General features: G+C 50.0%; 1 protein-coding gene across 1 annotated transcript; it reads left to right on the forward strand.

Annotated features, from left to right (window-relative positions):
• The first annotated feature begins 283 nt into the window (after positions 1-283).
• On the forward strand, positions 284-12,770 carry LOC128727000 (proton-coupled amino acid transporter-like protein pathetic). The gene is made up of 4 exons (XM_053820855.1): positions 284-892; positions 9,659-10,671; positions 10,743-10,899; positions 10,977-12,770. The coding sequence occupies exons 1-4, from the start codon at positions 839-841 to the stop codon at positions 11,235-11,237; spliced, it is 1,485 nt and encodes a 494-aa protein (XP_053676830.1). The 5' UTR covers positions 284-838; the 3' UTR covers positions 11,238-12,770.
• Positions 12,771-13,354: the final 584 nt, after the last annotated feature.

Raw genomic sequence — 13,354 nt, forward strand, 5'->3', positions numbered from 1 at the left:
TCATACTCGAATGTTTCACCCGCCTTGGCGCATGGTGCACCCGGTCGGTGTACGTATAAATATACACATTTTCCCCGTCTTCATGCCAAACCCCAACGTCAAGCGCTCGCGATGAATGTTTCTCTTTTGCGTCGCGTGAAGCTGCCTAAACGCGCGAAACCAGCAAACGACATAGAAGTTTTCTCCCTACGCGGCCTTACGCTCGCGCGCCCGCTCGCCTATAAATCGACCACTCGCCGAACCGGGCGCCTCCATTGTACAGCGAAACTCCGCCGAAGACGGACGTACGCGCGCTAACTGTCTGTACGGTGAACAGAGCTCTGCACATCTGCCGCATCATTTGCGTATGAACGAACCGCATGTGTGGGTGTTTGTGGCGTGAAACGCGGTGTGCACGCTTTATTGAGTAAATCTTTGGTGAAAATTTTGCATCCACCGGGTAGAGCGGCGAAGGAAATGCGCGCTTAGAGCGGGAGAAAATTCACACAGCCGAAAACGAAGAAAAATTCACACACAACAGCAGAAAAGAGAAAAAAAAACTAGCGCCCCTTTTCGTGGGAGAAAGTTTAGCTTACGCGACCGTTACAACGACCATCGCGGGTCGCCGCGCGAGTGAGAGAGCGAGTGCTCGTGAAAAGTTCGCGATTGCGCAGCGAGATCGCGCGTTATTTTTCCTACCTCCCACGGTGTGTCGTTTAGTGGTGCCGTGACCGTTGGTCAGATTTAAAACGCTCGGAACCACGGATGGTGTTCGGAGCTGGGCAGTAGCAAAAGAAAAAAAACGACGCTCCATTTCCACTGTCGAGACTGTCGGGCAAAAGCGCGTGCATCATAAGGCATGGATAACTACAAGAAGAAAACACCCGGCCGGGTGCAGCATTTGGAGTACACCGTAAGTACGATGCGTTCGTTTGTGCCAACCCCGTTTTCGCGAGTTCAGGTGACGGATCGTGGTGAATAGTGCGCGAGCGATCGGTTTTCAGAGTCGCGCCCCAACTCACGCGACGGGTGGGTTTTTTCGTTGTCGCATTTCACCGAACCGGTGGTTGCGGACGTGGGAAACGGGTGGTTCCGGTTGCAGTGGCCGGATCACGTTGTTCGTGAAGGGTGTTCCAGGTGCCGCATATTTGCTTAAATTGTTTGCACTACTTCGCCCAAGGGCGCTTCTCAGTAAGCGAGGCGCGATGATCGCGCGACGCGAAACCCTACACTATTCTGAATATGCATAAAAACGTCGTCGAAACGATGTCACACCACGGGTTGGGGGTTGGGTTTGTTTGGAGGAGCGAGAATGGGGAAAAAAAAACGAAGGGTTACAGTGCAACCCTTCCACCTTAACCGGTGATCGTGTGCGTTGTTTGAAGTTAGTCAACTCAACGACGCCCAACACCGAACGGAGGGAAACTTCGAGCTTAGAGCCACGCGGATCGTTTGGAAATTCAATTAGCAAAGCTTCGCTTCAGCTTCCGGCGGGTATTCATCATCGTGCGGCTGTTGGATATCAAAGAAAAGATCATCACTTTTGCCCCCCGGTACGAGCCGTCTCAAAAAAGTGCTTGCGTTTGTGTGTTTCTTTTCCTCGCATCAAAGAGATCGCGCGTGAAGTGGCAGCAACTTGCGCAGATGGTGCGATTGCCTTTGCCTGAACGGCATCAAAGGAGGAGACACTTCATAGGGTGCCACGGAAGTGCACTTCCGGAATTGTCACCCGCTGGAGAGGGTCTAGAAAATGTGTCTCACACCAGTAAGATAAGATCAACCCCCCCGTTAGGCTGCGTCAGCAAACGAAGTCAACTCCGAACACGGAGTCTGATGCCGTTTCCGCACCGTACATTCCTAATCGAACGGAATCGATTGATCGATCGCTGATAACGCCCCGGTCCGGGTTCGATAGTGAACGGAATCACAGATGGCACGCAAGCCGGTGCGCTTAATTGGCGCGTTGAGAATGTGCCCTTTTGCTTTAGCTCGTTCGTCTCTGGTTGCATTCGCTTTTGCTTCCTTTCCGGTATCGAGGGTGGCCACACGAAAAGGTGAAGGTTGCTTTCGATTCAATGACGCTTCCTCGGAACCATGTTGTGGCCATGCCCGTTGGCGTCGTTAGTGCAACGGATTGTGCTTTTATTTGGCACAAGCACCGTATAATCGGCACTGCATTGAAAGCAGTCCAAGCCGGTTCGTTGAGTCGAGAGAAAATGTGGGAAAACCCCACTCCTTTCTCGAATGGCTCGAATTGACCCTCGTAAATTATGTAACACTGTCCGACTTTTTTTTTCTTACCTTTTGACGTGATGGGCATTACCGTATGGCGCATAGTTTTGTTTATTATTATCACCGTCCACTTTCGGTATGCGCTGGCTTTCACGACACAAACAGAAGCAAAAAGAAAACGATCTCCGGTCTGGCCGGTACAGAAACATCGTAAATAACGCCGCTGGCCGAAAATAGCCCGGTACATGACAGGCATTTCGTTATAGGGTGGTTTTTTGTTGTTGTTGCAGTTGTTTTTTTTTTGGGGTGGTTTTAACCATTGTCTCCGCTCTCCCGATCCATCGCCATCGCAGATCGCGGATCTTTTCGCGATCGGCCATCAACGTCCGCGAAATGACGCACACCGTTTGTGTGAAGGGGGGGAGGCCTACCTTAAGGGGATGGTTTCTGTTTTCGCCACACCAAGCGTGTGTCGCCTGGGGGGGTTGATTTTCCGCCCAGCCGCCACGCAAACGCCCGAACTTTTCCGATGCGTATTTTGTGTTTGCCATTTTTTCCGATCATCCGAGAGGAAGCGTGTGGTATTTCAGAACTCCTTCGACCGACCTTGCCCGCTAAATCGCAAATTATCTGCGCGAACGCGAGGACACGCGCAACGGATGCCATGCGTCAAGGGAGCGTTTTGAGGCCACGGGCGGGGGGTGGGAAATATTTGGGAAAACACCAAGCAAAAAGGAGCGAGCAAAAAAAAATGACAACAAAATGACACCCCAAGCACGGGAGAATTTGTTGATAGATGTATTTTTAAATCCGTAACGCCACCGTGGTTAAGTTGGGCACGAGACAAGCACGTTGATCGTTTCCCAGAATGGCAACGGCCCGTGTGGGACGATCGAGAGCAAGCAGATTCGTCGAGGTTCGTCGCTTTACGGAACACAAATCGCTAATTAATGTCAACGTGTAGAGGCCCACGTGCACGTGCACAGTTGCATGCTGATCGCCTTCGTGGTACGATCAGTCTGTCCATCATTCCGTCGAGTCATGATCGAATGGTGGAATCAGGAAAAAAAACCCTCATCCTAAACCCGTTCTACAATCGTTAACTACAACGGCAAGCGGCGACGAGAGATGCCTTTTTCCGGTGGAAAGGAAAACCGGTGGAGAAACCGACAAATTGCAGGGTACTTTATGGCAAATTCCCACCACAGCGCATCGTAGAACGTCGGTAATCAGCACCAGACGGTTTTGTCTCGCCGGCGGCACACGTGGCCTGCCATGGATGTGCTGGACAAGAAATGCAAAATCAGGCCGGTTTTCTGTTCCAGTTTCCAGTCGCGCCAACCAGAGAGGATGCACGTGCCCACCTGAGGGATGATGCATTTGAAAGGCTGACCAAGGCTGACCTTCATTTTCCTCTTTTTCTACTACTTTTTGACCACACGTGTCCACCGCAAGAGCCCGCTGTTCCCAAACTCATCTCTGCCGACGAGGCGCAACTGTAGCTGTCCGAATCGATTTGCAGCCCCATTCATCGAAGCTAGCAGCCGGTAATTGAGTAACTGTGCCGTTTGTACACTGTGTGGCGTGCCACAGGGTTGCAATCAGTTTTCCCTCCGGCAACTCCAGCAGCCGCGAAGTTCAGCAAGTCGTCCAGCAAAAAAAAAAAAGGGGACACTACGTGGGCCGGTCTGTCACGGAACAAACAAACTACGTCGTCACTTTCCACGAACGCGTCCAACCACGTGTCGTATTATTATTGTAGACGAGCGTTTGTAGACGAAACATCAAGCGTCAGTGTGAGCGAGAGGCAGTGAGTCCTTCCTGTTCGTGGCCGTGATGGTTTCCAGGAGATGCAGACGCTCTCGCAACAGGAACGGAAAAGGGGAGCGAACGGGCAGAGCGACTGCGCCCTGATTGCGATTGATGATGGGGAGTTGATTCCGGGAGTCGACCGCCAGCCAGGCGTTCTCCGGTACCCCAAGGTCATGGTTATGGCGCATTACGTTTTTTTCCCTTCCGAAATTTCAAACGACCCGCGGGAGGAAACTCGCAGACAAACCGTTGGTGGGAGAGAACTGACGCGCATTCGGCGGGCCGAGGACCTGACGAGGGTGATGGCCACGTGTGCGTTCGACGTTGTTGTCGAGGGGATGAATTTTCTTTATGGTTTTATAATCATGAGGAGGTGTTTCTTTCGCTCATTGAGCAAGAAAATGGCTTTGTTTCACGATGGGTTAGCTGAAATAAATTCATTCGGTTTTGGAATTTCCCCAAAAAAAACACATTCTCTTTGGCTGACAAACTATTTTAAGGGGTGAGTTCAAATTTAGCCCCATGCTAAGCCTCGGTAAGAGCCATTTAATTCGTTGCCCTCAAAACTAACGGCTCCGAAAATATGTTGAACTAAATTCTCTTATCGGAGCGAACTCCTCCACCTCCACAGGGGGTGCAACTGGCGCCAGCCACAGTGCGCTTGTGCACACAGTGTTGTCCTTCCGTAGAATTAGATACCTTTCGTGACATTGAAATCGTTCCCAAAATCGTGCCCAAAATCGCTACGACGCAGTTCGGTGTCGCCGACCGGTGTTGGTGGAAATTATCCAAATTAAACCCTCCTCTCCCACCCCTTTTTCCGGGTGGGTGGTGGGCTTTGGCCTCTTCTTTTTACTTTTTTTTCCTCTTCTTCTTACGCCATCGGTGAGGTGTCGCGCGATCTTGGGCCTCGTCAAGCATTGCTCAACCACTTAACGCCCTGCACGTGCGGTAGGAACGTCGCCACCCGCGGGGGGTTAGGGAAAAGGACCGCGTGAGAAGGGCCGCGAAGGGCGCGTTATCAGATTGCGATATGTGCTGGCCACCTGTAATTTAGCTATCGTGTTGATTTTTCCCTACCACCACCGGTGCTTGCGAACTCGAGCGCATTCTCCTGCTCGGTGAGGTCTGGACCTTTCGTGCACCTTTATAGTTTTTTTTCCACACACCCCTATTGGCTGTGGTCAATAATAATTGGACGATGGGTGACGGGAAAATTAGACCCACTTCCCACAGCCCCACGAGCAGAGAACTCGTGAGCATTACCGATAAAGGCCACCAGGGGACCGGTTAGGCCGCCGAGAGAAGGCGTCTCGGTAATCGGCTCTCAGAACGCTCCTAATTGAATAATTGATGCCTCACTTTCAGGAAGCAGCCCTGAGAAGGTTCTTTGCCGGCACGCGCGCACGCACGAGAACGAGATCTCTCGGGACGCGGACAAAGTAGTTGCGCTCCTTACGCAACAAGCAATTACTCTTACCGCGCCATTATTCTCAAAACGCACGCAAACGGCAAAAAGGTGCGCGAAACCTCTAGACCTCTGTCCCGTCAGCAGAAGCACGCGGCAAGTCGGAAGGAGTGGGGAGGGGGGGGGGGGAAACGACCCCGCGATTGTGTGACAAGAAGCTAGGAAATGCATTTCGACAGCACGCCGGTTGCGGTGATGCGAGAACTATAAAATATGACAACCGTGTTGGTCGGCGGAAGCGAGTGGGTTTTTTTGTTTAGCAAATGCACATATTAACCGCACCTTTTCCGAGTCGTAGCCTGCTATGTCATTGAGCTGCATTGCGCTTTTCTTCGGTTAACTCAACAACAACAAGAAAAGAAAAAAAGAAGCTTACCAAGCAGTACCGACAAGCGTCACGCGAACCTGACGACTCTTGAAAGCGCAAGCGTTTAAAACGCACCTCAAAATGCGCCATCGTGGTTTTTTTTTGTTCACTTCAATGGCCGCTTTTGCACCGGTTGCCCATGGAAACCGTGGTGGACGGCTTTCGCGACCGAACGATCGCATGGGCTGATGTCACAAAATCGCTGATCGAAACAATAAAGGTCCCAAAAGCCCCGGAGGTTAGAAATGATTATCCAAAATGCCGTTTGTTGATCGCCTTTTTGCACCCCATTCTATCGCATGAACGATGGGGGGGGGGATAGATTACGCTCGTAAATTACCCCCTAACCCTTTTGTGACTCTCGCGCACCTCCCCCACCCACCATAGACCACCCACAGGCTAATTAGACCTCCCTTCTTCTCCGATCCGGTTCAAACCGGCTCGCACGCAGAAATGACTGCTGCGTCAGCGGGTACGAATCGTTCCGATCCGGCAGCGTGGCTAAATCTCGCGCACCATAGCGCAGGAACCGCGAGAAATTATCCCACTTGTTTGGGCGTTTAAACGGAACGAAAAACACCCCATAACGCTTCGATGGGTGAAGGTCTGTGGCAAGAGTTTGGTGAGTGAGACCGGAGTTGATTGCGAGGTCTAATGATGTCGATGGCTTCTGGAGCAAGGCCACGCGCCCGTGATTAGGTGACAATTTTTTAAGCCATAGCCATTTCGTGCACCCACCAAAAATGTGCCTCAATTTCTCGTGTGGGGTGTTCTCGCATTTCTAGCCGGTGGAGGCGTGCATTAGCAGCGACGAATTGCAGCTCCAGCACATGCACTGCGCACGTGTACGTAAACGATCCATTGGTGCATTGTCCGGATGGGGCGGAAGTTTCTGCTGAATGTTTTGAAAAGCAAAACAAAAATCTCAGCGATGCCAGCTCCAGGGTGTCCACCCACACCAACAGCGAGTGGGGACAAGCGTTAGACACAAGGAAGTATCGTATTGCCCGCTTCTAGTGCAGCAACATTGTCGGTGCAACCTACTCGCTCTTCCGGCAACCGATTGTCGCGGGCGGTTTGTTAAACGAGAGCAAATATCCGCCTTTTTCCGGCCATCGCAAAAGGGTCGCAATCTTGCACGACTTGAGGATGTTCTGCCCACACCTTCGGGTGCTCGGGTCAAGGAAAGCACACACTTTCACCTTCCCGATCGTCAAGTGCATGTGGGTTGGCCACGGTCTCCCTTGGGGATGGTGTTAAATCGTCAAGAAACAACGTTTCCTGTCGGTAAGCGGGTGCGTTGGCACACACGGGCGGCTCTCGAAATAGTTGCGCCCTTTTCCGAAACAAAAGCCGGATTAATCGGTGAGGGTGAGTTCTGAAAACAGAAACAGCAGCACACAACAGCAACAAAAAATGGCATTCCAATCGTCGAGCGTAACAAAACGCCATCGCACAAACGTCCGCATTCCACCGGGGCTCTAGCCGGTGTGGGCTATTTTTATTAGTGCTTCAATCGGCGAAATTGGCAATCCGTCTTCATTAATTGAATCTCCCCCCCCGAAAAGGAACGGAAGCGGCATCGATCGTTCAATAATAAATGGAACCCCGCAACCAACAGCTGTCTCAGCAATCGCGATGGAGCATGAGATGCGTCATGCACATGGATAAACAAGTCACCCCCTTGCGTTGGGGGTGGTTTCTTAAAACAGACCCCAGCCCATCGGCTCCAGCGGCTGCACAAATGTTTGCGGGATCGTAACACTTGCGCGAGGGGGAACACTCGAGTGCAAAAAAGGGGCCTAGTCGAGGCGACATCGTGGATTGAGATGTCGCGTTCTCGACCATCGACCACCGGCTGCATGTTCACGTTCCAAATTTAGCATGCTCATATGGCACCCACCGCGACGCGTACGTGACCGATTCAATGCGCAACGCAAACCACCCGCGTAAACCGTGACGAACACACACGAGACCTCGTCCTGAGGTCCTTGCGCGGCCGGCTACGGGACAGACACAATCGCGTCCTGTCGGGGTGACCAGGGACAGGGCAATAAAAAAGGGCCCATTTGCGATTGCGGTGCATGGTGAAAAATAAACTCCCCATGGTGTGTGTGTGTGGGTGCACGTGCGCCATTGAGGGTGAGATTTTTTTTCAATGTCTCTCTCTCTCTCTCTCTCCGTCTGCCAGTGGTTGGTATTTTAAACTTGACACAATCTTGTGTCAAGATCCGCTCGAATCCGTGAAGGTACGCGAGCACGCGATCGCTCGCCTTGATGGGGGACGAATTAACCTAGGACCAGATCGAGAGTTGCCGCTTCGGGGTGGAGTGCCGATTTAGGGGTGGGTCATGCGTGCGACCGGGGCCAGGTCCGGGTTTTCGCAGTTTTCACCGCCATTGGCATTGCCGTTTTGTTCACCGTTTTAAAAATAAACATCCCCAAACGCACGCGCGTGATGGTGCTTTTCTGCGCTTCGTTTGCGCTGTTTTGCAATGCGGAATGAAAAGGGTGCTGAGATGGCGGAATCGGTGTTGGGGAAAACGCGGGATTGATCGCCGTTCGAGTGATCCTACACACGCATGCCAGTCAACGATCTTAACGTGGGGATCATTCGGGGATTGTTTACATTCCAACGACGTATGCGTAGTCTCATGATCGGTAGAACCATTCGATGGTGGGGAGTCTGTATTTGTTAGCGTTTAGAATCTGACCCAGAATATGAGACATATTGCCACAAATCGCACGAACACGTGCACATCCTAATCACCCCCTTTTCGAATGCGCATGCGTGCCTCCCCCTTTTAGGCCACATGGCAAAGAACGCGAACGTGAGGCGCGATCTCAAGATCTTGTCGGAGTTGAAGTGCGTCCGGAATGGAACGTGCCTGACCTAGATTCCAACGTCGTGATCCGTCAATGGGAGGAATGCGTGCGAGCGAGATGCATCTTGCTGTTGTCTGAGGGAAGTGCATCGCGTGCATGCGCAAATGCATGCGACAATCGCACACGTATGGACCCCGTCCGAAGGTCGGGGTCGGAAGATGAAGGCATTAGTCTGATCGCTTAGATCGCTCTTTTAGTGTCACTAATTTGATGCCCACTCGGAGAGGAAAGAATCGATCCTTAGATCCTACCGACTCATCCTCGTGCGGCAGGATCTGGCCGTTTATCCAATCGAGCGTGGCTCTTAATTGCGCCGTATGCTTATTCTCGGACGCTCGTGTATTTCGAGATCATTCACCTTCTTCCGCCTTGGCGGATGAATTGGTGGGCGCAAAGCGTTGCTTCCGCCGACAGTAGTTTGTTCCGGTGGTGAGATTTTAAATAGCTCGGAAGGTTGGACGGTCAACGCGATTCACGAAGGCGCTTGCCAAATTTATCCAGGGTCAACTACTAGCCGAGTGATTTTATTACATCCTTCCGGGTTGCTAGGTGATTGACCGGGCGGAATCCTTTTCGCAAGGAGATCCCTTTGATAAATGTTCTGTTGTACAGCGTAAGTGGGACAAAAGAGCATTTTTATAAACTTATTGTAGGGCAAAATTTGACCTACGTTAGCCTACGTTGATCAATCTGTAAGATTACATAAACAATCCTGAGCAGGCCATGAAATAAATGTCATTGTTGTCAAGAATGTTTATTCGAACCTGGCTCAAAATTACTGAATATATTCTTTGTTTAAAATTCTTTGCTTTCCAAATTTACTTATATAAACCGCTAAACAAGCATCGTATGTATGTATAGGCTTCCTTTCTTGTACTGTATTTAATAGACCGGTTCCATTTATCCGTTTGCAGCAAATACGCCCGCAGCTTACCGGTGGAAGCAAATCCGAACTCTCAGGATATATCTTCGGTCGCATGAAGTCCGAACAGAATGATGTGCCGGTGCAGACGGTTGCCGGCTCGACGCTGCCGCTGGTGGACATGATCAAGGACGATGAGGAGGCGGGCACGTACAACCCTTTCGAACATCGCAAGCTAACGCACCCGACCACTGACATGGAGACGCTGGTTCACCTGCTGAAGGGATCACTTGGTTCGGGCATCCTTGCGATGCCGCTAGCCTTCGTGAATGCCGGACTATGGTTTGGACTGGCTGCCACCATCGCGATCGGAGCCATCTGTACCTACTGCATCCACATCCTGGTGCGCTGTTCGCAAATCTTGTGCCGACGGGCGCAATTACCCTCGCTTGGATTCGCCGATGTGGCTGAAGTTGCGTTCCTGGCCGGACCTGAGCAGCTGAAGAAGTACTCCCGGCTCGCGCGGTTCATCATTAACCTGTTCCTGGTGATCGATCTCGTCGGTTGTTGCTGCATCTACATCGTGTTTGTGGCCACCAACCTGAAGCAGGTCGTTGATCACTACACTCACACGTACTGGGACGTGCGCATCTACATCCTGATGCTACTGCTCCCGCTGATCCTGATCAATTTGATCCGCAAGCTCAAGTACCTGACGCCGTTCTCGCTGATCGCGAACGTGCTGATCGGGGCCGGTGTTGGAATAACGCTCTATTACATCATGACGGATCTGCCCTCGATGTCGGACCGTAAGGCCATAGCGGAAGTGCAGCACCTGCCGATGTTCTTCGGTACCGTGATCTTTGCCCTCGAGGGTATTGGTGTCGTGATGTCGCTTGAAAACAACATGAAGAACCCGCAGAACTTTATCGGCTGTCCTGGTGTGTTGAACACGGGCATGGCAGTTGTGGTGGTGTTGTACGCTTCGGTCGGTTTCCTGGGTTATCTGAAGTACGGTGATGACACTAAAGGAAGCATCACGCTGAACTTACCGGTGCAGGATGTGTAAGTATGGCGGAGTGAAATTCATTGCCTACCTAGACCGGATCCTAATAATGTCCTTTCCTGTGAAACAGGTTGGCTCAAATGGTGAAGCTCATGATTGCGTTGGCTATTTTCCTGACCTACTCACTGCAGTTCTACGTACCCATGGAGATCATCTGGAAGAACATCAAGGGCAACTTCAACGAACACCAGAACGCGGCCGAGTACTCGCTTCGTATCGGTCTGGTGGTGAGTAGCAAACTAAGATGTCCTTGTGACATGTTCCATCAGCCAACACGTGATTTATCAATCGCTTCCCCAAACAGATCTTGACAGTGGTGATTGCTGCCGCACTGCCGAACCTTGGCCCGTTCATCACCCTCATCGGTGCCGTGTGCCTCAGTACGCTTGGGTTGATGTTCCCTGCCGTGATCGAGCTGGTGACGTTCTACGAGAAGCCTGGCTTCGGTCGGTTCAACTGGGTCCTGTGGAAGAACGTGTTTCTCATCCTGTTTGGTGTGGTCGGCTTCGTTACCGGCACGTACGTCAGTATTATGGAGTTCTCGGAGCACCTCGAGGAAGTTTAAGGACGCGCATTCGATTCCGTCAGCACTTTTCGCCCTCATACGAATTCCTTAGGCGTGCCAGCGCACCGTAGCACCATTCGTGCTTCAAATCGTGGCTGTGCTCCAATGCACTCCAATGCAGGCAGGATTGTTGCCTTCTATCGTTCCGAACGGCGCCATCGTGCGACCGTGCGCTGCCGGATGCATGACATGAGCGAGGTTGATTCGCGAATCACCGTTGTGGCAGGATGTCACAGCGTTGGTGCTTCGACGCCTCCTTCGATTGTAGGATCTCGTTGACAGTCAATGACGTATCTGTTAGTGCGCTTGCAGAGCTGGCTACGTATGCCTGCGTATCCTTATTTTTACATTTGGTTTTACCCCAGTACCGTCCCAGTACCCTGTAAAACGTCCTCAGAATACCTCCCTACTAACACTCTCCTACACCCCACCGCCACGGAACTGCCCGTGTCCCAATTCGCTTGGCATCGACACCTCTCCTAGTGCATCCCTGTTCGTTATCGTTAAGTGTGCAAACTCTGCCCGGATCTGATCCGGGCGTCCGTATCTGCGATAAAATAGAGAAGAAGCAAAAACAATGTCTGAGAATTGTGTACAATACACAACACCCTGGTAGAAACTCTGTTCGAATCGAATAAAAACGGCCCCGCGCTGTCAAACAGGTTCGGTTAGCACATTTAGGACAAGCGTAACTTCCGGCACCGTAGGTGTATGGTGGTTATACGACTTCCGCAAACACCATTTCGGTAGGATAACTTCGTTAGGCTTACGATAACATACACACAAAGTGTGAAAGGGAAGAGTTGACGCCCGGCGGCCGCGTGGTCAGAGCTGGCTAGACGATTCCCGGCCACCAAAAGTCATGTGCCTAGTGTTAACCGCACAGGATTGTGATGTTGAGCTGTCATGTAGTGCGTAAGAGTTTCGTTCGACCGAAGGGTGTAACAGCCGGACGGAAGGACATATTTATCTTTTGTTTTGTTTTTTCATCCCATCAACACCCTAAGGGCGTATAGTGCATGAGGGAATGTTCCTAGCGGACTCTAGATCGGAGAACGGTTAGCCATTAGAATGCTAGTGTAGCTGCTATCTTGCTGTAGATGCGAACTACTCGCATGCTGTCGGAGTTTGCGGGTTGTGTGAATTGACCGATGCTTTGCGTAACGAAAATTTTAATCCACCTGCAACAGGGTATAGTTGAAAGGAAACCTTATGCAAACCTCAACCCATCCGGATGTCTATTGTCAAAATGTCTTCCATCAAAAAAGAGCTATCGTAAAGCATATATTTACTATTTACCGTACAGATGAAGCATATGTATTTTAAACTAACCGGATCTACCACAGCAGCTCATTGTTCGTATACATAGTAGATTGCATTGAAACAGTTGGTTTTTGCAAATGACTACGTAGAAATAATTTTAAATAATGTATAGATTTCTAGGCGTATTACTAGAACATGATAAGTACACGATACGTGTATCGATTTTTCTCGATAAACATTTCAGATTTATGCTCTAAATAAACATAATCAAACAAACAATATTTTTTATAGTACTTTAATCGTCCTAACTAGACACGTTCTGAATTTTTTTGGTTGGGTTTTATATACATATATGTAAATGAATGCTGAATGTTACTGGAAACTTTTGTATATTTCTATTTACTTGCTCTGAATGGTATTTTTCTCGTATTTGAACATATTTTAAACTATTGAATGGTAATTTTTACATCTGCATTATTCAAATAAATGTCAAAACGCCATAAAGTATGCAATGTGTATATTTTTTAGCAGGAAAGCGCCATCTGTGCGTGAGAGTATGAACTATAATATATTGTACTCTTAGAACGTTATATTTAAAATGAATCATAAGTTTACTATTTGATATAAATAATATAAATTTTTAAATTTTACAACACACAGAGCACAAGATATCTATCCATTGAGTGCTGTTGTACATTGGAACATAATTTAGAATGATCCCCTTCAACACAGAACTTTTAAAATGTATCACTTGTTGATTTGGTAGCGGTTTTTGAAAGTTAAACTAATAAGTTTTCAACTAGGCGGTAGAAAGCACATGAAACTAATCTACAAACACATTGGCTACCTGCAGA

Source organism: Anopheles nili, chromosome 3 (assembly GCF_943737925.1).
Source record: "Anopheles nili chromosome 3, idAnoNiliSN_F5_01, whole genome shotgun sequence".
NCBI classification, from domain to species: Eukaryota; Metazoa; Arthropoda; class Insecta; order Diptera; family Culicidae; genus Anopheles; species Anopheles nili.